Raw genomic sequence first — 26,983 nt, forward strand, 5'->3', positions numbered from 1 at the left:
GGAATTCCACCGGCTCTCTCTCCTCTCCCTCTTTGGTTCACCCATCCAGCCGCCACCATGAAGGCCGTCCAGACCCTGCTGCTCGCCCTCGCGGGTACTGCTCTCGCTGCCCCTGTTGAGGCCCCCTCCTCGCAGCTCGACCCCGACTTCCCCCTCGCCGAGCTCGAGGCCTACTATGCCTCCAAGTTTGAGGAGACCTCGCCCGCCACCCCTCTCGCGGCACGCCAGTACTCCGCCAGCGTCTCGAACCAGCTGACGGACGGAACCCCCTGCCGCGCCGTGACGCTCATCTACGCCCGCGGCACCACCCAGCAGGGCAACATCGGCGATCCCGCCGCCGTCGGTCCCCTGACCTTCAACAACCTTGCGCGCCTCATCGGAACGGCCAACCTCGCCGTCCAGGGCGTGACCTACCCCGCCAACGTCGCCGGTTTCCTGGCCGGCGGCGACGCCGCTGGCAGCCGCACCATGGCCCAGCTCACTGCCCGCGTAAGACCTCTCCGAGCCACTAGTACACGCCGACAGTGAAGCAGGAGCACCAAGCTGACCATGACATGTCCAGGCCGTGACGCAGTGCCCCAACACCAAGATCGTCCTCAGCGGCTACAGCCAGGGGGCGCAGGTCGTCCACAACGCTGCCGGTCAACTGACCGCCGCCCAGACCAACAGGGTCACCGCCGGTATGCTGTTCCCTTTTTTCTCTCATACAATGATGCGGCCCAGTCAGGATTTCATCAAGCTGACAAGACTAGTCCTCACCTTTGGCGACCCCAAGCGCAACCAGCCGTTCGGCACCATCCCCGCCTCGCGCACGCGGGTCATCTGCCGCACCGGGGACAACATCTGCGAGGGCGGCTTCACCATCACCCCTGCCCACACGCAGTACCAGCAGGACGCGCCCGCCGCGGCTTCTTGGATCGCGGCCAGGGTTCGCTAGATTGTGCATGGCAGGGGGCCTGGATGTATGCCGAGGGTGCAAGGCTTTGGGTAGCTACGTGAGACCAGTGTAGGAGCTGCGATGATGGGTTGATTCGTGGACATTGGAGATTGAGATTCAGGAGGAGCGGGTTTATCGATTTCTGTCAGTATGCTTCGTACACTGATGACGATGAAAAATATAGTCTCGCTCTTATTTATTCTGAAAGCTTCGAGGATGCCCTGAGTATTTGTAATAGGTGAGGAACAGCATCCGAGCCTATCAAAGTACATTACCCTCAGCATTTGTCTTTACTGTCGTGTGCGGGCCGTTCAAGGTCATGTACCATGCTGACGTTATCCCTGTCATCTAGTTCCGATTAGTCTAGTGGTTAGGATATCGGCTTGTCACCAAAGAACCTGGGTTCTGAGATTCGCCGGGGACCGGGGTTCAATTCCCCGATCGGAAGACTTTTTGTCAGCATCGGAGCCGATGACCAAAGGCACTGTTGAGTGTCCCTGATGCCTTCTTTCGTTTTAATATTGCGGCTGCCATGTTTCCGTTGTCAGGTCGCGGGATCTGTGTTGCACAGGGCAGCATGCATCATGACCGTGTAGCCTCCTCACTCCGAGATCGAAAGTGTGTTTCCCAAAAAGCGAAAGCCAGTTGTGTCTTATCGAGTAATTCATGCCATCCGTCAAGACCTCGCTCGGTCTTAATGCATATTTCTGAGACAATCATATCTCGGTCTCGCTCTGTGATGAAACAATCAGGCCATTTCGCTCTCTGCGGGCACCACAGCGAGCAAGCGTATCTAGGTAAAGACCCATGAAATGCAATCAAATGAATCCAAGCTTGCTACGACATATCTCACACAACAAGATGCACATGACCGCTAATCCATCCTCCTCTTCCCCCTGTACTTCACTATGTTCAAGTCTACAGCTTGCTCGCAGGCTCCCGATTCCTCAGCCTCTCATCGAGAATGCCGTCCTCGCCAAGCAGCTCGGCGGCAATGCCCCGGCCGGCCGCGCGGCCAGAGAAGATGCAGCCGCCGAGGAAGGTACCCTCGAGCGAGTTGTAGCCGTGGACGCCGCCGCCGCCAAAGCCAGCGACCTCGCCGGCGGCATACAGGCCGGGAAAGGGCGTGCGTCCGTCCGTCTTCATGACGTTGCTGCGCAGGTTCGTCTCGATGCCGCCGAGCGTCTTGCGCGTCAGCAGGTTCATGCGGACGGCGATGAGGGGCCCGTGCTTGGGGTCGAGGAGGCGGTGCGGCGGCGCGACGCGGCTGCGGCGGTCGGCCCAGTAGGCGCGGCCGTTGTGGATGAGCATGGCCTGGGCGTCCTTGGAGAAGGGGTTGGCCATCTGGCCGTCGCGGGCCTCGACGGTGGCGCGCACGGCGGCGGAGTCGAGGGCGGGTCCGCCGCGTTCGCGGGCGAGGTCGTTCATGCCGTCGACGAGGGCGTCGAGCGTGTCGCGCACGACAAAGTCGGCGCCGTGCTGCTGGAAGCGCTGCACGGGGACGGTGCCCTTTTTGCCGAAGACGCGCGTCAGCAGCTGCCAGAGGCTCTTGCCCGTGATGTCGGGGTTCTGCTCGCTGCCCGAGAGGGCAAACTCGCGCGCGATGATGGTCTGGTCGAGGATGAACCACGAGTAGTCGTAGCCCGTCGAGCAGATGTGCTTGAGCGTCGCCATGGTGTCGGCGCCGGGGAACAGCGGCGGCGGCAGGCGCTTGCCCGTGGCGTCGAGCCAGAGCGACGACGGCGCCGGCAGCACGCGGATGCCGTGGGACGGCCAGATGGGGTCCCAGTTGGCGAGACCCTCGGTGTAGTGCCACATGCGGTCGCGGTTAATGATGTGGGCGCCGCTCGACTCGGCGATGCCAATCATGCGGCCGTCGACGTGGGCCGGCACGCCCACGACAAAGTGATTGGGCACCTTGGGCCCGAGGCGATCGACGGGCCAGGCGGCGCGGACAGCCTCCACGTTGCCACCGATGCCGCCTGACGTGACGACGACGGCGGCGCCGCGGAGCTCAAAGGTGCCCGTCTCGGTGCGGGACGTGGCGACGCCGCGCGGCAGGTCCGTCTCCTCGAGGGTACGGCCGCGCACACCAACAGCGCGGCCCGTGGTCTCGTCAACGATGAGCTCGTCGACGGCATGGCGGAAGCGGAACTGGATGATGCCCTCCTTCTCAGCCTTGAGCACGGGCTCGCGGAAGACGCGGACGACCTCGGGCCCCGTGCCCCAGGTGAGATGGAACCTGGGCACCGAGTTGCCGTGGCCCTCGGCGCGGCCGTCGCCTCGCTCGGCCCAGCCGACGTTGAACATGAAGCCCAGCCCGAGCCCCTTGACGTAGCCCTCCATGCCGTCGTCGCCCTTTTCGGCGGCAAAGTCGACAAAGGCCTCGGCCCACTTGCGCGGCCAGTAGTCCTCGTCCTCACGGTCAAACTGGGCGGAGCCGAGCCAGTCGCGCATGGCGAGGGCCTTGTTGTCGCGGATGCCGAGGCGGCGCTGCTCTGTCGAGTCGACGACGAAGAGGCCGCCGAGAGACCAGAAGGCCTGGCCGCCGAGGTTCTGACGGGACTCTTGATCGATGATGAGGGTCGGGATGCCGCGTAGCGAGAGTTCATAGGCGGCGACGAGGCCGGCCAAGCCGCCGCCTACGATGAGGACGGGGTTGTCGGGAGTTGCCTTGGCTGCCATGGTTGTGGATGTCTCGTATCGCTATGGGAGGGGGGGGGAGATGGAGCTGCGTAGGAGGAGCAGACCTTTGTCGGAGGAGGTGGAGGTCGATGAGATGGACCCTACTGCGAAATCCGGGGAAGAGGGGACGCAATCGCGGGGACGACGATGGGTCGAGCTGTCGGAAGATGAATGGGCTGACGAAAGGCTGGGGTTGAGGACCCTCGATTACTGTGCCCACGCAGGAGCCTCGGCCCCGCAGTCTGACACGAAGCAGCGTGCCTAGCTCGGCGGTTGGCAGGGGTCTGGGATGTCTGCATGGTGGTGTATCGCCTGCATTGGGTATTCAGGTGGAGGTGGAGAGCTCAGATAGAGGTAGAGAGAGTGTGGAGGTGGAGAGCTCAGAGGCATGTGACCGAGGCATCCGGCAGGATATTGCAGCAGTAGTACGGTGTGCTATATACCTAAGGACCATCAAGGCTGCAACCCAAACCCTCAGGCGAGACGGGGCCCTACTGCTATGCTCTTAACGGGTATTTCTTTGGCCGAGTGGCATTCCCTAAGTAAGGTAGGTACTTAGGCCTGGTACACTGCCAGACTGCCTTTTCCCTCAGCTAGGACCTTACTTTAGGTAAGGTACCAAGGTATTTTGAGACCTCTCGCCCTTCACACGTCGACCTTCACGACGACCTTGCCAAAGTGCGACCCGCTGAACAGATACTGCAACGCCTCCCTGCCCTCCGCGAACCCGAAAACGCGATCGACAACCGGCCGAATGGCGTGCGCCTCGTAGAACCGCACCATCTCCTCGAACCGGTCGCGCGGCCCGTTGAGGATGCCCTTGAGCGTCACGTTGCGCGCCAGCGCCAGCAGGTTGACGTTGGTCCGGTCGCCCGCCTCGTCCTGCTTGCCCGACAGGTAGCCGATGCACGCGATGACGCCGCCGTACGCGACGCAGTCGAACGACTTGCGCAGCGTCTGCGCGCCGCCCGTCTCGAGGATCACGTCGGCGCCCTCCTCGCCCGTCAGCGCCATGACCTGGGCCTGCCAGTCGGGCGTCGTGCGGTAGTTGATGACGTGGTCGGCGCCGAGGGCCTTGGCCTTTTCGAGCTTGGCGTCCGAGGAGGACGTGATGATGGCTGGGGCTGTCAGCGGACACGCGGTGCAATTGCTTCAGGGGGTCACAAGGAGAAAAGAACAAAGCCGACAAACGAGACCAAAAAAACATACTCGTCGCCCCCGCGGCCTTGGCTATCTGCAGCCCGCTGACGCTGACGCCTCCTGTGCCCTGCAGCAGCACCGTCTCGCCGCGGCCGCCGGGCGCGCCTAGGGGCCGGAACTGGTTGATGGCCATCCAGGCCGTCACGGCGGCGATGGGCAGGCACGCCGCCTCCTCGTCGGACATGTGGCTCGGCGCGCGCACGAGGCCCGTCGCCGGGAAGACGCGATGCGTCTGCAGCACGCCCTCGAGCGGCAGGCCGAGGCCCGACGCCATGATGGGCGCCTTGATCTGGCCCGTGAGGTGGGCCTGGTTGAAGGTCGAGAGCACACGGTCGCCGACGGCCCAGAGCAGCGCGTCGTTGTCGTTGTCGTCGCCGATGGCCACGACGGTGCCGCACATGTCGGAGCAGGGGACGAGGGGGTCAATGTCACCCGAGTTGACTGTTTTGTGGTGGTTGTAGAGACCCATGATGACTGTGTGTGTGAGCGGCCATTATTATTCTGGCGAGTAACGTGAAGAACCTACCCTCAGTGTCGCGGTAGTTGAGTGACACGGCACTGATCTTGACGAGGACCTCGCCCTTGCCGGGCTTGGGCATGGCGCTCGTGGCCCTAAAAAGGTTCTCGAGGCCGTCGAGCTTGGTCTGCCACTTTTGCACTTGTACGTCAGCCATTTTTGGTCGGAGGGATTCGATTGGTATTAAATGTCGTGATGAGGAACGCTGGACAGCGGCACACGGGTTATATATTCATGATGCGGCGTGCCTCTGGAAAATGGAGGTGATTGCTAATACGGAGGGTCGCGCAGTGGGTTGAGTGGATGACCATGATAATCATGACGAGGAACCGTCCCCGCTTCGGACTTGTGGACGGAACTCGGATTCTACTGGTGGCTACCTACTGAGCAATGGTGGCTACTTACTGAGCAAACGACAGAAAATGGCCTGCCGTAGGCTTGGTACTCGACAGCGAGATGCCTGATCTTGGAGTCTCTCACTTGTTGCAACAGCTTTGTCGACCACTTGCTCCCTATACCTCCTTTGGGTGGGCTTGTAGGTAGGAACCTGGGTACCTAGGTATCGTGTAGGTACCTTAGCTTCGACTCACTCAGGTTGGCACTTAGGAGTATACACCAAAGTGAGATAAGTGCCTGTTCAACAGGGCTGCTACGCCTTCCACCACCCGCCTCCGCAATGCTCTTTCTTTTTCCTCCGAAAATATACTCAATTAGATATTACCATTGTGCAGCGACTGTCAATGCAATGCAGCGATGCGACCTCTACCTAGGTAGGTGACTTATTCAAGAATAGCACAAAGGAAGCTGACAGCTGTCGCCAAGTGCGCTAACAATGTGGGGCTGCCTTTGTTTGCGGTTTGTGGCAGTCACCGCCAACACCGGCGATATCCCAATCTCGATCCAACCTCACCAACGACCAACGACCTGCGTTTCGTCGCGACTCGCGAGCCTTCTCTTATCATCACCACGACCCTCCTGCCACGCGAACAATCGCCCGTCAACCGCACCCTTACCAATTCCTCATCTCCCCAGTATTCTCATCCAGCCCCATGCATGCCGTCAGATGGCATCCGTCTCCCACACGCGCGCATGCGCAACCACCCCGCCTGCCCCACAACCCCAGACACCCCCGGCCAAGGACCAGGATGACGACGACGACGACGCCCTTGTCCTGACGCGGGATCAGCTGCAACGGCTGCATGCCTTTCGCGACGCCTTGCACCGCTGTGCGAGCGCCTCCGAACGGGACCGTCTCTGCCTCGCGCTGCGCGACCAGCTCATCGATCACGAGGGCGGCCATGAGATCCTCGTCGCCTGCGCCGAGCGCCTCACCGCCAAGGCCTGTGCCGAGTACTTCCAGTGGAGGGTCGACATGGCCGGACGCCCTCCGACGCCCCTTGCTGTGACCTTTCGGGAGGATCACGTGGCCCCGTGGGATCGCTTCTTCGGCCTCGCCTCCATCGGATACGCTGCGCGCCTTCGATGTCTCGACGCCCTGACCGAGGTCGCCCATCGCTGGGGCCGCCACGTTGTGCTTCACTACGACTTGGTCCTCGGTGGCCCAGAGTACTGCCATCATGTTCGCATCGCCGCTCGTGTGATTCCCACCTTTGACAAGGCCGTCGTCGCGCTCAACAGGTGCACCAAGGAGCGCGCTGCAACCCAACCGCCGTCGCATCCTGCACGCGACATATCAAGTCATATCGACGTCGAGGATCTTCAGCGCATCACGCAGTGGTGGGAGAACGGCACCTACCCGCGGAAACATCTGCGCGACGAAGACCTGCCTCCGGGCTACGGCTTTGACGACTTCCACCTCATGGTCCCGCTGGAGCATGCTTGGCCGCCCATCAAGAGCGCCTCCTCGTCGCCTGTGAGCTGGCCGGCGACGAGCCTCATCACGCCGGTACCCTCCATACGGGAGAGCGTCAAGACGGCGGCGGCGGCAGCGGCTCCTCAGTGGTCGCCCTACCGGTTGGTGCCCATCCCTCGTGAGCACACGACACTGGCGCCCCCCAAGACGAAGGCTTCGGCGAGCCAGAGCACCCAGTCCTCTGAGAACCCGGCAGGCGAGACACGTGGTCACCACCCGCCTCCAGCACAACCCATGGCGGCAGACCCCCGATGTGTTTGCCCCGATGACGTCCCACCCATGCTTCTCTTGGCCCTCGACATTCCCACGGCTTTCACACCATCCTTTGCGACGAAACTGACTCCCTTTCTTGGCAAGCTCTGCCGGCCGCATCTTGCAACATTTCGCCGAGCACACCGCTGCGGCAATGGATGTTCAGCCCCATATCACTCCAACCACGGCGATAGAAACCAACGCTACGAACCTCACCACGCCTGCTGCATCCGCCGCCCAGCGCACATCCTCTTTTGGCAGTGTCGATGAGCACAGGCCAAAGAGGCAGCGAGTCGACGACCCGATCCCACATGGAAACCACGCCACAGGGGCGGGCCCTGCATGACCGCGACGCCGACGAGGCCTATCGAAAGCAAGTCCTGACCGAGCTGCGGCAGAAGGTCGAGGACACAATCTTCCCACGGAGTACGCATGGCGAGGGAACCAACAGACTGATCCAGGAGCTGCTCGAAAAGGCTGAGCCGCCAAACACATCCCGCGACAAGGGCGCCATTGAGATGCTTTTTTTCAGCGGCGACCAAGCAGAGGCTCTCGTCGACTTTGAGTCCCCGCACGGCGCACCCATCGTCACCGACGGCCAGCAACAGTTCCGCTGGAAGACAAGGGAGCGCCCAATCGCCCAATTTCTCCGTCGCATGGGAAACCTTGACAGGTTCATCTCGGTCCAGATCCCTTCGCGCAGCGCCCTCTCGGAGTCGTTCGAGGTCCGCAAGCTGAGCGAGGTCAAGTCTCGCTACCTCGCCGACGAGAGCACCGATGACCCGTGGAATATTCTCGACCTGCAGAGCCCCCTGCCGTCGGCGATTTTGCCAAATTTCTTGTCTGGCGAGAATTGCCAGTTGCTCCTCCAAGTCCGCGACACGGTCCTCATGGAGGAGAGCGCCGAGAGGGTCGTCGCCTCCAGCCGACAGTGGAACGAGTGGCGGAATGTGCTTGAATGGGTCCTCATGTCGCAGGGCGGCCACAACACGGCCCCCCACACGGACAGCCACGGCTTCTCGACCTGGATCACGGCGCAGGAGGGTTGCATTGGCTTCGGCTGGCTCTCCGACCCCACGGACAAGGAGCGCGCCGCATGGATTGCCAACCCGGGCTCCTACACCGGCGGCCGCTGGCGCTACACCGTGCTCAAGCCTGGCCAGACCGTCTTCTTTGTCTCAGGTACCATCCACTTTGTCTTTCGCATACGCGCGCCTCAGACGCTGGCGCTCGGCGGGCACGTCCTGCAGTGGTCCGGTCTTGAGCGGTGGATGGCCATCGTCCTGACGCAGATGCGGAACCCATCCATCACCAATGAGGACATGGGCGTCAGCGCAGCGAAATATGTTGGCGTCGTCTCGAGACTCGTGGTGGCCAAAGTGAATGAGGACAGGGCGAACGGGCTCGAGATTGAAGACCGTATCCTGCGTTTTCTGGACTCTGTCAAGGTATGTCAGGGGTCGCTTGGGGCCTCTTAAGTCTGCTGCTAACCACACGACAGGCGTTCGAAACGGCGTATGGTCAACTCAACAAGAAGAAGCGCCGCTCACCGGCCGGTTCAAAGAAAAGGGCCCGATGAGCTCTCGTACGAGCCCGCTGGCTGTAGCTGCAGGTCAACAACATGGTGCAGTGACTGCCGTCAGCGTATCCACAGTCTGCAAGCCTCGAAGCGGCAGAACATGGTGTGCAGGACCGCACCTTTGGTCGAAGCCACTGCATCTGTATAACAAAGGATGCCGATGCCATGCAGAACGCTGTGCCTCCACCACCCTTCGAACCCTGCAACGTTTTGTTTCTCTAGCGACTGGAAGCCTTCTCGTTATCATTCGTGGTTGTGGATTTCAATTACTCCCCTCGTCTTCACACGGCGCGCGCATGAGCTCGGGGCTAGTAGGGAACCTGTACAGTAAGCATCTTGGGGCGTGCCCTTGGCATCAATGGCGTTTTGTACAGTACGGAACATGATGGACGGTATGACTCATTGCATCTTGTTGGTTTGGCAATGTGCTTCTGTTTTAGCTTTCAGGAGCAGTACATTCTTATTTGTTTCTCGGGTTCTTGAATTGCTGTGAGTTGGTCCGAACGGCATGATTTACAGCTGCTCAGCCATACTATGTGTCCGTCTAAGAGCCTGGTAGCTGATATCTAGTCTGATGTGTAACGGCTTTTTGGGCCCTTTGCTCTCGATGAACATGATTCTTGGGTGCATTGTTTGTGAAGAGGCAACCCAGCGATGGCTCCTCTTAGGAAACCTCCCTCGGTCTCTGGCAGTGAGTCGCTACAGGGATTTGGCGCGGTCGTTCCGGCACTTCGAGCCGTACAGTCTTGGAGACCATTCTATCCTATAGGTGCAGATCCTGCGCTGTTGCCGGAGTAAACGGACAAGCGCACGGCTTCATCTGACAACACAGAAATGAGACAACTCTGAATCGAGTCATACGGGGCTTGTGGAGAGATGCAAAGGATCTCGCAGGAGTAGGCGGTGACGAGCTTTAGTCTCCTTACTGAACCCACTCGTGGCAATAAGATGCAAGATAAGGCAGTGCGTGAGGTCTAATTGTTAGCGCGTATGTATTGTAGAAACGCTGTCAGCTTCTCTCGACAGAATTTGGAGGCCTATGTTACAGATGGGCTGGGGAGACCGAATGCAAAACAGTAGTCGAGGTTGGCGGACCCGCTCATCTCTCATCTTATATCGCTGACCTGGGCCCTCTGAGATGGCACTCATACCCACTGATGGTTGAAAAGAAGGAACCCCTTTTCCAGTTGCGTTTGCGTACTATTTGTGAACGAGCTTCTGGCTGTAGATGCTGCTGTAATGTGATCGGCGTCATGCCGATTCTCATGAGGTCTCCACGTACCATTACGAGGTGGATTGTCCATTGACTCTGAAATCCCGGATTGTACAGAAGCAAGCCGCAATTTCTCCTCGGATACTGACTCGGGGAATGAGCGAGAAATAATGCAGGCGCAAAAGCGCAATGCAATCGAGTATCAATAGACAATTGTCCCGATACTGCCGCACCTTGACCGAGGATGCGACCTCGATCCAGACACTTCACGGCCGGCTTCGGCGGATGTGTTTTAGAGAGGGAAGATGACTCGGGACACACAGTCCCTATGCCGGAATATCTCCCATTCATCTCCAGAGTCAGCACAAGTCAGACTCGGATGTCGGTCACTGATGACATAACGCATCAACCCCACCTTCCGGTCCACAGTCCGAGATCCTAGTTCACGATGCTTCTTCCGCAAAGTCAGCCAGAACCAGCCATGCTAAGGAGAGTATGACCCGGCATAGCTACGATGTCTGTCTGCGATCAGCAAACGCACTAGATGAACTTCTTATGTCGTCCTATGACTATACCGACTGCATATATTAGTGCTTACTACCCATATAATAAAGTCCTAGGTGCAGCTCCCGTCACATTCGACTCAGATATGTAAGTCGCCCAATTGGTAAGGTACTGAAAACTGTTCTACCAAGCACAGGGGAGAAGTACCATGTGCCAAGACGGTGAAACACCCTGACTCTGACACGAACCGGACGCTTCTATCGCGACAAAAGTCCGCACAACGTATATCAATGACTCGGGTGACGACGGGAAATGCTCCGATCACGAGCACGAATAGCAATCTGATCCAGAAAAGTATGTTGGACCCTCGCCCGCTTCCGCGGCCCCTGTCCCGGGGGATCAAGCGCCAGAACGAGAGCTCTGGTCGTCATGCGGCTGGTTTGCGACTGGCTGCTACCCGCCGCACCTACATGTAGAAACGCCATTTTGTGTAGCTCCTTTCCCTGAGGGCGAACCCTGGCAGCAATTGCCATGTCACGACCGCTGGCGACAGCCATCTGGCCATTTTGGCGGTATGATCTCGCGGAAGTAGGTCTCGCGGCTGTCCCCATTTCTCGCAGAGCATAGACTTGCGATTTCCCACCGCGGGTTCTCTCATCGCTTCCCTTTATTGCTTCATCTGCAAGATGTTTCTTTACTTCCAGCCTTGAATGGAGTTGAAGAAGACCAGCTGCCGACTTTGGACATCTTCGGATGAAAGGCTGAATGATGTCAAGGCGCTACTTGACGAGAGGCTGGCCTGACCAGACGGTCCAGACGCAATAAATAACTGCTCATGGATCGCAGACAGACGCAGTTGCGTGTATAAGTAGCAACTGCCAGCAGACCCTGGAGTCCTAGCACGACTCGGAGCATCTTGGCTCGAGGGTCGCAACCCGTGGAGAACATCGCCTGAGCCGTTCGCCATCATCATGTCGATCCTATTTTGATTACCAACCATGCGGCTTGTGCATCTTGGCGATCATTCACATCTAACACGCCAATCCAACAACCAGCGGGACCTTGATAAGGATTGGGCATGGCTGAATCTGATCCCAGTACGCGAAAGCTTGTCTGTACTTGTAGCTCGATTCGAGGGCCTGGCGCCCCGAACCAACCGCGTCTCAAGCCGGACCCCTCCCATGCGTTGTCGAAGATTCGCCAATGGGCGGCAAAAGAAAGGCTTCTAGAAGGTGAACGGGCCCAGCCCTAGGAACCCCTGGACGCGCGAGTCAAACTCAAAAAGGACCTGTGGCTGTGGCCACGGACCTTTCGAGGGAGCCCATTCTGCCGCATTAGAGTTCGCCGCCGCCCGTGACTTCCTGGGCTACACGCATCTCCAGCGCCCTTCCGTAGCGGACGCGAAGCCTCAAGGTCTCAAGTACCTGACTCGCCGCGATGCCATCGGGCTCCCCCGCTTAAGCCGGACCATTCTGCCCATGTAGATCGTCCGAGCTCGAAACACATTCAGTTAGCTTTGAGCCGGCCTCTGGCCATCTCGTCCGTCCGTGGACTCGCCTTGTCAGTGTCCCATTTGTCTTTGTATGTGTGCGGGCCCTGGCAGCCACGCCCCCAACGGGCCCTCCACCACATCTGCTCCCATAACAGTGTGACGTCCCCTCTTTCCCCTACGCCTACTTTGCTGGCTCTTCTATCGAGCTCGGATTGAACGTGGAATCGATAGATCATATTGCGAAACCCCCCTGGCCGCGACTGTCCATTCAAGTCTCTCCCGATACACCATCGACGAGAATGGACAGCCAGTCGTTCACGGCCCGAACCTCCTGACAAGGGCTGGGGAACATGGCATCCTCCGATAGCGAGCCCTCTCGACAGCTTGGGTACCTACCGCCGCCGCCGGGCGTCACACCAGACTTTGACCATCCACGAGACGCAGGCAGGGTGGTGGTCCTGGCTGGGCTGATTGTCTGCAATGTTCTCGTCACCATTTTCGTCTCTCTGCGAGGCTACGTCAAGATTTTTCAATCAATCGTCGCATCTTGTTGGCCGACTGTACGTGCGACACATATCTCTCGATTTGGAGATGACGAAAGCTAACACAACGCCCAGGGGCATGCTTGGTATCTTGGGTTCTGATCCTGGTCTATTCCGCCACCGTATTCACCAGTGAGCAAGACACATATGGTCAACATTTTCATTCTCATGCTCAACTCATCGCAGTGATCCACTACGGTCTCGGGCACTACGCCTGGGAAGTGACAGTGGAGAATTACTCTGAAGTGCTCAAGGTGAGCCCACGTACCCCCTTTGCTCACGAAATATCGACAACTGATCGATGAAGTGGCTCTATGCAAGTTCCATTGTCTACATACCAGCGGCATACATCACCAAAGTCACCCTCCTGCTGCTGATTGCCCGCGTCTTCGCCGTCAATGAGCGCGTCGCCAAAGGCATCCACTGGTTTCTCTGGGCACTGCTCCTTCTCTACACCCCCGTGCAAACCATCAAGATCATCATCTGCGTGCCGATCAACTCGTATTGGGACTTTGCCGTATCGGGACGATGCATCAATCAGCGCAGAGTATTCATCGTCGACCTGTCCATCGCCGTCATGGCTGACCTCGTCATTATCATCCTCCCAATCCCGATGACCTGGTCGCTGAACCTGCCGCTGAAGAAGAAGATCAAGATCATCCTGATGCTTGGGGCTGGCGGTGCCGCAACAGCCGTCACCATCTTTCGCTTGATCAGGGTAGTCCAATTCGTCGGCTCCACGGACGTAACAGCCGACTTCGGCGTTCTTGGCTTGACGACGTATGTACTTTTTGCTTCCGCCAGCTGCCCATGTACTGACTGGATACAGATGTGTCGAGCTCACTGTAGGCCTCATCTGTGCTTGCCTCCCCTCCGTCAATCTCCTCTTTGAACGCCACCAGTCCGCTCGCAAACGCTCTACGGCCCGCAACGTCCCGCGTACCGGCCGCTGGAGCCCTGCTGTCGACAAGACGTCGCACTGGTGGGACACGGTCACCGGCAGGCGGACAGCTGACGCCACGGCCCTGACAACCACGTCTCAGACGCCGGCGACGGAGCTCTCGCAGACTGCCATGACCGAGGTTGCTCCAAATCAGCAGCAGACTTACCCACCATCACACCGTCGGCAGATGACCTTCGACGTTGAGCTGGCAATGTTTACGGGGCAGCCTGTTGACGAAGCATCGGCTGAGCCAGAGGTTAAAGGATCTGATGTGAGGATTAACTCGTTCGAAGGACGACGGGAGGGATGGCTCGCGCCTCGAGCGGACGGGGCAGTCGAGTCGAGGGACTTTAATCAGATTATGGGGACAAGGTTATGGAGCACCATCTGGGACGGGTGCAAGGACGATATCCCGAGAACATGAGATGCTTTGCCACTGTCATGTACGGCATTGGAGAATCTACTGATATGCTCGTTGCTTCAGTACTGAAAATTGATGAGCAGTCGCTTTTGGCGATCAGAAGGCTTATAAACTCCATGTAAATATAGGTTATCAATAAGCAGTGCACTTGATTCACACCCTGTATATGTCCCCTGGATGCTGTTATTGGTGCCCTGTGGCATTCTGCATAGCTTGATGAGTGTTTCTTGGTTTGATGAGCGGCTTTTGTCTCTGCTCTGGGTAGTGGAGGCACACAATCGAGGCGTACTTTGTGAGACGGCAGGCAAAGGATTTAGAGACTCCATGTTTCTGCCAATGACCTCGAGCAAAGCATCAAGCTATGAATCTTGATCTTACCCTTTGAATCTGTGAACATCTGTTGTTCGTACCTTGTGTGCGTTATAAGAGCTAATTCCTCATGTAGTCTCCTGAGGGCATAGACATGGGACCTTCACGTCCAACTCGGGCCCTAAGCCGTGGCCTGTGGATGCCATCATGAAGGTACGGACCACATGTCAAAGGGTTTATGAAGGAGCATATTGGAAGATTTCATCACTGGTGAATTCAGGATTAGTCTTCTCCCTTGTGGGTGGTATGCCTCCTCGTCAGCTGTTCGCCATGGTGAGGTCGGGCGTTCCAAGTTTCACAATGAACACAAGAGGTGGTATACGGCCTCACTCAATGGTCGTCTCCAACACTACGGATGCTAGCCAATTACTCAAACCTCAAGTGCGATGCTCAAGTGTTACGGTTATAGGCTTTTAGTGTAATCGTGGCTCCCTTGGCTGTACGAAGATCAGCTTCAGTCTGGCAAGCCAACCGGAGTTGAAATTATATGCGGGGAAGAGCAAGAAATTGAGTTGATGTCGGCGCTCCGTTATCTCAGGTTGTCTATAGTAAACGGCTGGAGATCGTACCCCTTTCTAGTATGCTCGGAGGTGTCTACTGATCAATGTGATGTGGATGAGGGGTGTGCGTTGTCTTTCATCTATAGTGACAGTCCTTCGATGCTGAAGGTAAGGCGGCCAGGGGTCGTTTGATCTCGTTACGGAGCGTGTTGTGTATGAGGCTGATGAGCTGGATACACGGAAGAGGTATTTCAGTCCCGATATGGCAGAGAGGGCCATCTTTCTATCTGCAGTGTGAGGTCATGTAGGGCGTATCAGAAGCTTGACTACCTTTGCGGGCAAAGTACTGACAGTTTTAGAATGCTTCGGAAGGCATTGGACGTCATACTACGAGACTCAAAATACTGCGATCAGGTATCCTGCATGCTTGGGTGAGTTGACCTCAAGTCTGGACTATGATGTTTGCGCCTCAGGCTGTGACATACCTGCAAAGCTATACACCGGTTTCTTGGTTTTGAACAAGATGAAACTAAAATGGAATTGATCAGCAGAGACGGAAGCGCGTAAGTGATATGCTGCAACCTGAAATGAGCATTGGTCGCGAAATTATTTCAAACATTCGTTGCCCATGGGGCGCAAAGACGGTAATAGAGAACAAATGAATGCTTGTTCAAACAAGCTGTTGGAATAGTGAGAGGACACCCCCCCCCCCCCTTCACCCCCCAATAATTTTCAGTTGGATATTGATGAAGTTCGGGTGATCAAAATGCTCAATCATCTATGGCTCCGGGTTATAATGGCTCGACGGTTGTTCAGCTGTCAGCTCCTCCAGGTTAGCTTGTGTGACAGCCCAAAAACATGTCAATAACCTGTAATCTGGTTTGAAGAAAGGAACCATGCCGAATTGCCAGCTAGGGCGGATCTGTGCATCTCTAGGATGCTGATAAAGTATTAAGGGGCATGAGTTGCTGTTGCGGAGGCTTTGGCGACGTATGGCAAGGCAGCAACGGCGATTTGGACGCAACTACGAATCGAAGTTGATTGTAGGGCAACAGGCACTCCGAAGTCATACTAATCAGGACGCAGTGCCTGCCGTGGTGGAGCAGGCGCTCTTAGGGCCTCTTCGTGGTGCTCAGGACAGAGCAGCAGGCACTCTCTGAGTGCAAGCAGTATCATACCTGAAAACGCATGGCTCACTAATCAATGTAGGTACTTCAAAAAGATGTGGATTATGTAACTAGATACTCCGGGGAGTGGGTGCTGTTATCTTGGCTTTGATCGATTCTGCATGAAGTGCTGCCGCGGTTGCCGGACAAATCTGGCAGGATGACAATCCTGACCTGTTTCCAGAATTCATCCTATGCACTGGCAAAACATGGGACGAAATGCGTATACGCAAAAACTTTATGAAGCAACGGAGACACCATGAGTATTACCTCTCGCCGAACTGCCTGTTATGAAGCCGAACCCAGGCTGCAAAACGGAGGTCAAAGCTGCGCTATTAGGCCTGCGAGGAACGATAAGCTTGCCGCGACAACGGAAATGCGTTTGGCTCTGGTGGCCTCTGCCTTCACGTACTTTTGCTTGCAAGCAATGGGACCAATGCTGGCGAAGGCACACGGCAGCATTGAGGGTAATCCATTATAAACCTACTGATCGTCGGCGACTTTCAACAACCAATTAGCACCCTCACGGCTTTCGTGGTCTAGTGGTATGATACCTGCTTCGGGTGCAGGTGGTCCCGCGTTCGAATCGCGGCGAGAGCCCATCTCAGTTTTTACTTTTCTTTTTGTCCATGTGTCACAACACTCCCCAAACCAGCGCAGCCCGGGTCGGGGGCGGGGCGAGGGTGGAAAGATCACAAATCGCACCGCTAAATGACTAGTCTCTAACCATTGGATGCTGAAATTAGGCCTCGGTACATCTTCAGATCGGCAGCCATATGACAGAACGGAAAGATGACGGATCAAGGCATACAATGAGGGAAATACTCAAATGATTAGACGAAACTTTTATTCTGCTGATCTGCTCACCTTTAACGAGGTACTGGCCCAGTTCCTGGAAATATCCTTGCCCACGCTATTCGTTAAGGCTGTGATGAGGTATGGAGCCTTCGGGGGGCCCTTGATAGCCACACCAAGCTTACTTGGTACCTCTCCTCATCCCCTGGGTGCTCCAAATTTGGCCTCTGGACTTACATCTTAATGCTTCCACGATACTTGTGTTCTACTGTGCTATTCACCTCCAGCAAAGTACTTACTTAATTTCTTGAAACATCCTTGCCTGGCCTTCTTGGGAGGGCGGTGACGATCATGTGTACTGAGGCCAAATCCGGGCAACATAGGAATGACAGTCATCGTGAGAGGCGAGGCGATGGGCCTTCACACCTCACCAAGCGACTTCTGAATTTTTGGTTTCGGATTGAACATTATAAGTTTGGTCAGGACGAAATTTCAATTGAATACCTTCACAAAAGTTACGCGCAACATTCAGCGTCCTTGATTGAGCCCAACAAGATTGATCCCTGAACGCCCGACGCCATTTTATTCCAACGTTTTCATTCCATTTGAGTGGCCCGGTTCTTGCGGAAGGCATCGAGACGCCCGATGTCAGCCCCGGAAGCATCGACGACTCCTAGGAAATTTGCATGACTTCTCTAAGGCTACTGTATATAGAGAAGTTCTCTAAGGCTACTGTATATAGAGAAGTTTGCGGGTCTGCGAAGTAACAACCAATAAGCATCCCCACCGTCTGTGTGGTCTAGAGGTATGATACCTGCTTCGGGTGCAGGTGGTCCCGCGTTCGAATCGCGGCACAGACCCAACCCTTTTTGCTTTTGGCCCAAACTGTTCACATCGGCATTCTTTTGATGTTTTATGGGTATGACTTGTGCCCCAGGAACCATTTCTAACAAGCATCCTTTTTTTCCCCTTTGTCTCTGGTACTCGTTTGTGTCAATTTTTGGCTTAAACTACTTATTGGGATGGCATTCTGGACCATGACTTGTGACCCAACCGGCCCGGAGAGACAAGAGTTGATGAAGTTAACGTACTCGTCAGTCGAAAGTACCTGAGCGATACAATGTCCACGAGCGCGCCTCATCACGGCTGACGTCCCCAAATCAGTCTGATATTTTTGAGTTCGTTCCCCAAAAGTAGATTTTCCAGCGCCTGAAGATGAAGTGTCCTTGATCCATCAGACTTGCTTCGCGGGTTTTAAGCTCAACCTTGACAGCGTGGTGCGCGATGAAGGGCAGCACACACGAGAGCCATGTGTTCACCAAAACATCCCATAAGCACAACATACTGCTGTGCACGAATGAGCCGTCTCTATTCTAAAGGAAAAAGACTTGTGCATGGTTTTGTCCGCCGAGTGACAATTGAAGGCACTGTGATTTTGGCCAAAGCTGCGGCTACATTTTGTCACGTGAGAGTATTGGGGATAAAGCGGCTGCAAGAATCTTGTCTATACAATATGAAGGCACATGTTTTGTAGATTGCTTCCATTATTATTGTGAGCCTCCACTCCAGCTACGCATGGTACGAACGGAAGATGCTCTCATTACTGCAGTGGTCCACTCCAGTTAACCCATCAAGCTTCAACTCATACCCAACAACCCGTGAACTCTGTCCAAGCCAGTAGACCCAATTCCCCTAGGCGCCAGCGCCATTTCTCTCGTGTACGCCTATGAAGCACGAGGTATCAATCTCAGTGAAGGTCGCGCTTCATCTTCTCGTAGAGGCGGGCCTTCTCCATGGTGGCGCGCGCCAGCAAGCGGCGGGCCTCGGTGGCATTGGCGGTACCGGCGAGCTGCACGGGGACGACGCCGCCGAAGGGTCCAGCGTTGGCATCGTTCATGCAGCGGACCATGCAGACGTTTTCCTGGCCGGCGACGGTGCCCGTGCAGGTCTGACCAGCGGGAATGGCGGCCACCATGGGGAAGTCCGACTGCTCGCCATCCTGGAACATGTGTTAGTGATGAACTTGGAAATGACACAAGACCACAAAGACTTACGCGATTGCGAGAGTTGCGGCCGGGCGGGCTCTGCATGACGGTAATGTCGGTCCAGGTCTGGGCGGTGCCGTCGGCGTTGATGGCGCAAGTGTAGGGGCCGCCGCCGTCCGAGTTGACCTGGTGCAGCGTCATGTCAAGTTGACCACCAGGGCTGACCTGCGGCAGCTGATCGCCCATTTCCGTCATGATTGCGGTGGTGCCGCTCTCAATGTTGTTGTCGCCGGCACCGACAGTCTCGCCGATAGTCTCAGACTGGTCACCACGGAAGCGAGTCGCATCTTGCTGGAAGGGGTTGCGGCGAGTGCCATCACGCGGGGTGGACGTATCAACGCCGAGAGCCATGCCAGTGCCGCCAGCGTCACCAGTGGCGGCGATGATGGCCGCGTGGCCCGAGACGAGCTGAGCGATGGCGAAAAGGGTGGCGAGCGCGGAGGTCTTCATTTTGATGGATTGTGAGGTTGCTTTTTGGGAAACGGTGTGAAAGTGGAATAAACGGTACCGGACCTGTGAAAGAGAATAGAAGGCGGCGTCAACGCTCTGGATGGGTGAAGAGGGGCTGAGGGTGTTGATGCTTGCTGATGCTGTGGGTGAAGAACAACAAGCTACTTGAATGGAGCGAACACGATTGTCTTTTGTACTCGAAAGTCGGGGTCGTCGTCGGTGGGTTCATTGACGAGCCTCGAAGAAAATCGCGAGGCCGCGTTTCCGCCTTGTCGCCCCCTCATCCGAAGATTGTCGTGAACACGCCCATCTCAAACAAGCTTATCGAGCGTGATATCGCCATATCAGTCGGATCTGAGGCGGGCACGCCCTCTGCCCAGCCGCACCTGCGACTAACAGGAGGTGGTGACCGTCTGTCGTTCTGCTACCATCCCCTCCCGTTTCTACCTTATTGTGAGTAAATGCTGTGCAACGTAATCGAATCGCGCGGTCAAGGTGAGCCCTTCTTCCTGAAGGCTCCGAGGAGTTTCGATGGGCCCTCCACTTTGATAGTGGACTCCGCAGCGGAAAAGTTGGCGAAGGAGCACACGGCACTTCTTGGTATACCCTCAGACTAGAACCCGCCACACGGTCCCCGTGCTGGTTCTGACCTGCCACATGTGCCGCGGACAAGATGTGAGGAGATGAGATGGAACAGTGACACGAACAGGACTGCAGTTTGGTCTACTTTCATCCCGAATTTTGTTCTCTGCTAGCATTAGCCTACGTTTGATTGTGTGCGTGGTTTGAGAGGTTATTCGGCGTCTTTGCTTGAAGACGTGGATGACCAGCATCGTCGAGCTCTCGAATTGATCACGAAGAAGACGATCTACGTCAGTTCGCGGCATCCCCCCATGAAGAGGAGCAGACCCCACGATACGATGTGCTGCAGGCATGGCCAGTACTGCCCTGGGCTGTCGATCATGGAGCCACTGTACCCAGCGGGAGCGACGGCATTCAACGATTCCATGCAGGGCTGCAGTGCCCATCTCCCGCTCGTGGTGAAGCCGCCAAGAGAGACGGCGCGCGGGCGACTTAGACTCCGCGTTTATGACCAGGATCGGGTGGTCTGTGGGTAAGCGCTGTGACGCTGGAGCAACAGGGAGCTGAGACACGCTGAGCAGCAGAAGTTATGGGGCTATCAGGCCGTGTAGGAATGTCAAAGCTCGCTCATTCATGATGACGGAGGCTGTGATAGAGCGGACGGAATAAGGTCAATGGGAAACGAGAGGACGAAATTGTCCTGGCTTCTTGAAACAGCATGGGCAGGGCTTGTTACCGCCTTGGCAGGTGGGTTCAGTCAGGATCTTGAGCGCACCGAGCCAGATGCGCCCTGTGATGCACGCTCTCAGCGCTGTCTCAGCGCTTGCGGTTCATTGCGGATACCAGGAACTGAGGAACATGATCAACCTGACGAGTGATCCTGAATCCGATGGCGCTACTTCCTCGCCGAGCCAGGATAAATTGTCGGGGAATTGAGATGAAGCAAAACTTGATGACCTCGTGCAAACGACCGACGTAGTGCGTGCAGCTTGGGTGGGAGGAGGATGGATGCGTGCAGGAGAAAAGGAGTCTGTCAAGTCAGATCAGTGGTATGTGGCGTTGCGCTCATGACTGACGACAGGGGATTCAGGAATGATCTCCTGACCCTTCTTCTTGAAAAACCCCATGAGCTTAGTTCTCGATACGTTGATTCAGGACCCAAGATTTCCGGTGATGCGTCAGTCGATCATATTGGTTCGTCGATCAACCTCTAACACCCCAGAACCCCCATCATTCTCTCATTAGCCTTGAGCTCCAAGTCCGCTCTCTCGACAAAGACGCTACACTCCGCTGCAGAAGAGTCATATCGGTGGTCGTGGTAGTACGATGAGGGAGAATTCAGCGTTACAAAGCCTGTTCTCTCTCCAGGTGCCAGTGCATTGTAACGAACAGAGGAACAGGAGAACGAATACTTGCTTTTCTGTGTCACCTGGAGCTGCAGCTTTGGACGAGGTGGCTGAGCTTCGTACCTGTATGGCATGAGTAATGCCAAATGATGCAGCGTTGGTGTCACGAACAAGATCTCAGTGCCGGAATTCGACTTGACCTATATGCCTGTCACAAGGACAGTAAATGCAATGGCAAGCGCCTGCCCGGCTTTTGAATGGCAGCAAACTACTATCGAGATGCTTTCAACACGTGGTGCTGTCGCGAACCTCCGTGTTTTAATCACGAAAAGTGATCATTACAGTAGCCCTGTGACACATGTTTGAGGCGCAAACATGCAACCCCCAGAGCACAACCGCTCTGTCGATCCCCCACCACCTCGGATAGTTTGATGCCCCGACAGTTAGACCAGCACCGATGCGCTGCAAGCTGACTTTCTAGCGGACCTCGCCAGACCAAACGGGAGGATGCCATCCGCCAAGGAGCATGTCGCAGACCAGGGTGCCAGGTCGTTCTGCTCAGCTATTGAATGTAGGACTGGATAATCGCTGCTGCCTCTAGTTTAGGGCCTAAGAGATGGCTGGCGTGTCACGACATGACAGGCATCCGGTACAGAGAACAGGATCTAATAGGGAACGCCACGTCTCCGGTTCCCCGCCACATTGTCCTTTATCATGCTGTCCTATTTCTTGAAGTTGAAAGATCGTAGTCGTTCATTGTAGACATGACATGGCACTGGTGTATCGAGATGTTCCAGCGCCTCTGACCCATTTGTTGTCTAGGTAGTGCACCACAGGCGCGTGCCAATCGATATCTGGAGACCGCCCAATCACGAACGCATCCATCAACTTGGTTCATGACCATTGTTGGTGCACATCCACCAGTACGCGAACCCAAGTACCAACAGGCGACTCAGAGCAGGGCGCTTCTCTCTGCTGGAGCCTGTTCCCATCATGATTTATGACACAAATGTCAGCGTGTCGAGCAGACGCTCTCTAACGCAATCTTTAATCCGGTTAAGTTTCTTGGTTCTGGTGATCGGGTTTGGGTACTTCGTCGCAAGGCTTGTTCAGGTCCGGCTAAAGTTTCGACGATTAAAGGCACAGGGCGTGGTGAGTCTTCCCATCTCAGTGAGACTTGATCTTGAACGCATCGTGATGCTGTGTGTAGGCCGGGGGGGCACACTTCTGCTTGGCTTGAAATCAAACGTCTAATAGGCTCCAAATCTGACTCTATGACAGCCGCTGATGCCTCATTCCTTCTTGACGGGCCATCTTCACATCATTGCGAAACTCACTAGAGGGTTGCCCATAGACCTTCATCCCAACTACATCTCTCAGCTTATCTACCAAAATCGGCGGACACTGTTCCCCGACCGCGCATCATGCCCCGGCGCCCTCTACGTCGATATGTGGCCGATCGCGCCGCCCCTGCTTTTCATTACTGACGCCCATCTCGCTAACCAGTTCATCGTCGAGCCCTCGCTCCCTCGCCCTCCTAACGCGAAGAAATACCTGGCTCCTCTTACACACAACCTTGACTTGGTCTCTCTCGAAGGCGCTCCTTGGAAGACATGGCGCAGCCGCTTCAATCCTGGTTTCAGTGCCAAGAATCTCATGACACTTGCTCCGGCCATCCTTGATGAGGTTGCCACCTTTGCCGACATACTCCGCGAGCATGCCGGCACGTCAGAGAAACCCAACTCATGGGGTCCCGTTTTCCAGCTCGAGACGCTGACGACCAATCTCACATTTGACGTGATTGCTCGTGCAGTTCTCGATATATCCCTGAACGAGCAGCGTGCCGGACCCTCTGTGCTGAAGGAGGCGCTTGTTGACCAGCTTTCGCTCTGCATGTTCGACTACAACATCCTAACGCTACCCAAGATGCTTTCGCCACGGCGTCACCTTTCCATAGCTAGAAACACAGCCGCTATGCGAGGCGTTCTTCTGCCTGCTGTGGAGCGCAGCTTTCGTCCTGATCGCGCGAAGGAGACAACCGTGAGAACGATCGTTGATCTGGCCGTCAAGGCGTACGTGGAGGAGTTCCACGAAGCTGCTGCCACACCGCCCCCTGACGCAGCATTTGTGGACTCGGTGCTTGCGCAGCTGAAAATCTTTCTCTTCGCTGGCCACGACACCACCGCCACAGCCATCTGCTGGCTACTGTACAGCATTGCCAAGTACCCTGACGTTGCGGAGCGCATCCGTCAGGAGCACGTTTCCGTCTTTGGAAAGACGATGCATGCGACGCGCGAGAAGATCAGGCAGGCGCCTCATCTGCTGAACTCACTCCCGTACACGCTCGCCGTCATCAAGGAAACCCTCCGTATATATCCCGGCCCTGGCGGTATTCGGAGCGGATCAGCCGACTTCTTCATGACGGATCCCACCAACGGCATGCGCTTTCCCACCGACGGGTTCATGATCTGGGATGGCATTCGTTCGAAAGCACGGGCTGGAGAGCAGTGGCATCGCGCCGACGAATTTCTCCCCGAGCGATGGCTCGTAACTGATCAGGAAGATGCCCTGTGCCCAGGCAAAGATTCGTGGCGCGTGTTTGGCCTAGGGCCTCGACATTGCATTGGCCAAGAGCTGGCACTGATGGAGCTGAAGCTCGTTGTCGCGCTTGTGATTAGAGAGATGGACGTCGAATGCGCATGGGAGGAATGGGATGTTCAAAAGTAAGAGTAAAATTTGGACACTCCTGATTCCTGAAACTGACTTGATATTTGCAGTGGCAACGCTGGACCCAAAGAGGTGGTTGATGGTGAACGAGCATATCAAAACGGTGCAGGAACACCACACACGAAGGACGGAATGCCAGTACATGTGAGGCTCAGACAACCCTGAGAACGTGATATGGGAAGATGAAGTCATATAAATGTGGCCTACGTCAAGCAGCTCTTGCGGATCGCGTTGGAATATCTACGTTGATCGTGAAGCCAGACCTCCGACTCTTTGCATCCGCATAGAGGTATGGATATTGCCACGGTGGCACTGTGAAGTAGAAGAAGGCAAATACCCAGAAGAACCCGAGGCCCTTGGCCAATAAGCCAAAGCTTCGCGAGCTTTCTCTGCGCTGCTGCATCTTCGTAAACAACAGCTGGGTCAAGCAGACTTCACCCAGTCCACCGAAGAAGCTCAGCATCAAAAAGACCATGTCTCCCATGAGATCCTCCACCGGGGCCGTTGCTTTTGTAACCCAGTTTACGGCAATGTGTGTAGCTCCCGAGATGGCGAATACCCAGAAGGCCACGAACATCTTCTCACTGCTTGAGCCGGCCTCGATACCCAGACTCCTCCTTGCGATAGTTCGACCCCATATTGCCTGCGATGGGGACCCTATCTTGTGCCAAAAGACGCCCCAGAAACGCCTCAGCGAGTAAGCCTTGAGCGGACTTCCGTAGAGGGGAGGCCAGTCCTCCGGCTCGTCAAGCTGTAGGGCACCAACGAAAACGATGGCGAGTAGAGCATTGGCAACGATGAGAATGAGATACGTCAAGTATGCCCAGTGAAAGGCGTATATGACGCGTAGCATCATCCCGCGGTCTGCCGTCAGATGGACATAGCTCCTCGATTTGGGGGCAAAGTCATTTGGCCGAGGGTTGATGGCCAAGAGAATGACGAATTCGACAAAATGGTACGATATCCACAAAGCAATCAAAAGTCCAAGTTTGCGGGAAACGAAGCCGATCCGGGAGCTTTGTCGAACGATGGGGATAGTGGGAATGTTTAGACGTCTAGGATTCATCCATGCTTTGTAGCAGGCGCGAAGGCTCCAGCCGGCTGATTTTGTGCTTGCTGGGGCCCAGCACTCAATGTAGAGAGCTGACGTGACGTGGAACACGTAGATGAGGGACGTGAAAGCCCAAAGCCAGTCGAGACCTGCTGCCAGTGTGCCGACGCTGTTGAAGCAGAGCAGCGGCCCGATGATGTTGAAGGGGAGTAGCGCCCATCGTCGTGGACCTGGCTCTTCGTGCGCCGTAAGTACAAAAGCTGGGTAGGAGGTCAAGAACCACACGATTGGTTTTGAACCTTGCAATATGGCGATAATGTCTGCATTCCAGAGCAGACGAAGCAACCGGCTTCCCATTGCAGGCTTTTGACCGGCGGTTTGGTTGCGTATGCGAAATGGATGAGGGTTCAAAAAAAGTCTTTGAGGCAGTTAAGAGTGTTCCTATACAGTGCAGTATTCTGAGTTGGAGAAATATATTGCACATGTACTCGTGGTGTCTCAGATACCTGGGCAGCTTTGCATGAGTATCGATCGATGTGCTCAGATTGTGATTGTCGGAAAGATCATTCGGAGACCACAACAAGGTCCGAGTATTTTGTAATATCAGCCAGGCTCTTGGCAAAGCAATGTGAGGCTGAATTCGATGTCTTGTGCAGGAATTGCATGTAAGAAGCCAAAAATGGAAGGGAACTTTCGCAGTCAAACCCACCAACCCTCCGTTTCCCCGCATGGGAAGGATTCCGCTAGACGCCGACTTGGCTCCGGGACTTGCGCCAGATTCATCACCCGTCCAGGGCGCCTCATGAGTAGAGTAAGACAATGTAACACGGAAATGTTACATCGAGCGCGAGAAGGATTCAAATAACGGAGCACGTATCCCACCTTCCCAAGAAGCTCTGGTTGTACCCCTTCGAATGTGTGGAGTTCAGGTCTTACCTTGATTACATCATTGGCCATTGTAGGAACACCAAGACGGAGAGCGGCCGATTGAGTTCCACTATCGCACACCTGTCCCTGTGGGAAGCTGGTGTTCATCAAACGGACCTTCTGGCACATTTTAGCGCTGACTTGTACCAGATTTTTTATTGGCCTGATTGCAAGCTGAGCGTCGTCTACACTTTACGCGTACATGGCCTGACATTGAGCGCAGGTGATATGTATGGCCAAGAGCTTCACTAGTCGTGCCAAGTCGACTCCTCTGTGTTCAGAGACTGATCAATGGAGCAGGTCAATCGACATTGAACGATTGGCTGAGACCTTTTAACAGTTCCTAGACGATACAGATGGACAGACATTTCCATTGCTGGGAGCTGAAGTTCCGATGATGTTTACAGATCCACAACCTCCCAACTCTGGACAGGCGTTAGCGGCATGTCTCTAATCTGCTCCTTGCATGCATTTACGAGACCAAGCCCATTTTCACTGTTGTATATTCTCCAACATGGTCGTGCCCTTACCTTGGCTGCATAAAACTTTGGAAGCCCAGAGCTCACCACATTTGGGAATATGTAACGGTATAAGGAATTGAGCCGGCCCTTGGACGGTTTAAGCAGGCCCTTCGTCAGCGGTCCTTCTTGGCAATTCTGGAACCAGAACTCATATGTACTAGCTATGCAGTTGCCTAGGCATGCTGGTTTGCGTCGGCTTCGCCGGCCACGAAGCAAGGATGCTGGTCTTATCGAAACTGACATAGGACGTCTTGTGACGAGCCAGCATCGTAACAACACCTTGGCAGGAGGCTGGGCACTGCTCAGATTATTTTACTGGATTCACGCATGCGCTTATTCATTTTGC

The 26,983-nt window shown here is 55.7% G+C and overlaps 8 protein-coding genes and 3 non-coding genes across 11 annotated transcripts; 7 read left to right on the forward strand and 4 right to left on the reverse strand.

Moving 5' to 3' along the window:
• Positions 1–57: 57 nt before the first annotated feature.
• VDAG_02095 (cutinase) lies at positions 58–937 on the forward strand (the record flags this gene model as incomplete). Its single annotated transcript, XM_009658124.1, has 2 exons — positions 58–489; positions 563–937. The coding sequence occupies 2 exons, from the start codon at positions 58–60 to the stop codon at positions 935–937; spliced, it is 807 nt and encodes a 268-aa protein (XP_009656419.1).
• Positions 938–1,289: 352 nt separating this feature from the next.
• VDAG_20081 lies at positions 1,290–1,385 on the forward strand. Its single transcript has one exon. It is a non-coding gene; the product is annotated as a tRNA-Asp (tRNA).
• Positions 1,386–1,855: 470 nt separating this feature from the next.
• On the reverse strand, positions 1,856–3,622 carry VDAG_02096 (fumarate reductase/succinate dehydrogenase flavoprotein; the record flags this gene model as incomplete). Its single annotated transcript, XM_009658125.1, has 1 exon — positions 1,856–3,622. One exon carries the CDS (start codon positions 3,620–3,622, stop codon positions 1,856–1,858), a length of 1,767 nt encoding a protein of 588 aa, XP_009656420.1.
• Positions 3,623–4,267: 645 nt separating this feature from the next.
• VDAG_02097 (alcohol dehydrogenase) lies at positions 4,268–5,496 on the reverse strand (the record flags this gene model as incomplete). Its single annotated transcript, XM_009658126.1, has 3 exons — positions 4,268–4,740; positions 4,832–5,296; positions 5,349–5,496. The coding sequence occupies 3 exons, from the start codon at positions 5,494–5,496 to the stop codon at positions 4,268–4,270; spliced, it is 1,086 nt and encodes a 361-aa protein (XP_009656421.1).
• A 906-nt stretch (positions 5,497–6,402) lies between these two features.
• VDAG_02098 (uncharacterized protein) lies at positions 6,403–9,043 on the forward strand (the record flags this gene model as incomplete). Its single annotated transcript, XM_009658127.1, has 3 exons — positions 6,403–7,467; positions 7,794–8,912; positions 8,966–9,043. The coding sequence occupies 3 exons, from the start codon at positions 6,403–6,405 to the stop codon at positions 9,041–9,043; spliced, it is 2,262 nt and encodes a 753-aa protein (XP_009656422.1).
• Positions 9,044–13,095: 4,052 nt separating this feature from the next.
• VDAG_02099 (uncharacterized protein) lies at positions 13,096–14,161 on the forward strand (the record flags this gene model as incomplete). The annotated part of the gene is made up of 2 exons (XM_009658128.1): positions 13,096–13,574; positions 13,624–14,161. The coding sequence occupies 2 exons, from the start codon at positions 13,096–13,098 to the stop codon at positions 14,159–14,161; spliced, it is 1,017 nt and encodes a 338-aa protein (XP_009656423.1).
• A 2,560-nt stretch (positions 14,162–16,721) lies between these two features.
• VDAG_20082 lies at positions 16,722–16,793 on the forward strand. The gene has a single exon. It is a non-coding gene; the product is annotated as a tRNA-Pro (tRNA).
• Positions 16,794–17,776: 983 nt separating this feature from the next.
• Positions 17,777–17,848, forward strand: VDAG_20083. The gene has a single exon. It is a non-coding gene; the product is annotated as a tRNA-Pro (tRNA).
• An 887-nt stretch (positions 17,849–18,735) lies between these two features.
• On the reverse strand, positions 18,736–19,483 carry VDAG_02100 (CAS1 protein; the record flags this gene model as incomplete). Its single annotated transcript, XM_009658129.1, has 2 exons — positions 18,736–18,987; positions 19,043–19,483. 2 exons carry the CDS (start codon positions 19,481–19,483, stop codon positions 18,736–18,738), a joined length of 693 nt encoding a protein of 230 aa, XP_009656424.1.
• A 2,921-nt stretch (positions 19,484–22,404) lies between these two features.
• On the forward strand, positions 22,405–24,138 carry VDAG_02101 (cytochrome P450 4d8; the record flags this gene model as incomplete). The annotated part of the gene is made up of 2 exons (XM_009658130.1): positions 22,405–22,422; positions 22,693–24,138. 2 exons carry the CDS (start codon positions 22,405–22,407, stop codon positions 24,136–24,138), a joined length of 1,464 nt encoding a protein of 487 aa, XP_009656425.1.
• A 208-nt stretch (positions 24,139–24,346) lies between these two features.
• Positions 24,347–25,546, reverse strand: VDAG_02102 (uncharacterized protein; the record flags this gene model as incomplete). The annotated part of the gene is made up of 1 exon (XM_009658131.1): positions 24,347–25,546. One exon carries the CDS (start codon positions 25,544–25,546, stop codon positions 24,347–24,349), a length of 1,200 nt encoding a protein of 399 aa, XP_009656426.1.
• Positions 25,547–26,983: the final 1,437 nt, after the last annotated feature.

The sequence above is a fragment of the Verticillium dahliae genome, genomic scaffold, assembly GCF_000150675.1.
Source record: "Verticillium dahliae VdLs.17 supercont1.3 genomic scaffold, whole genome shotgun sequence".
NCBI lineage: Eukaryota > Fungi > Ascomycota > Sordariomycetes > Glomerellales > Plectosphaerellaceae > Verticillium > Verticillium dahliae.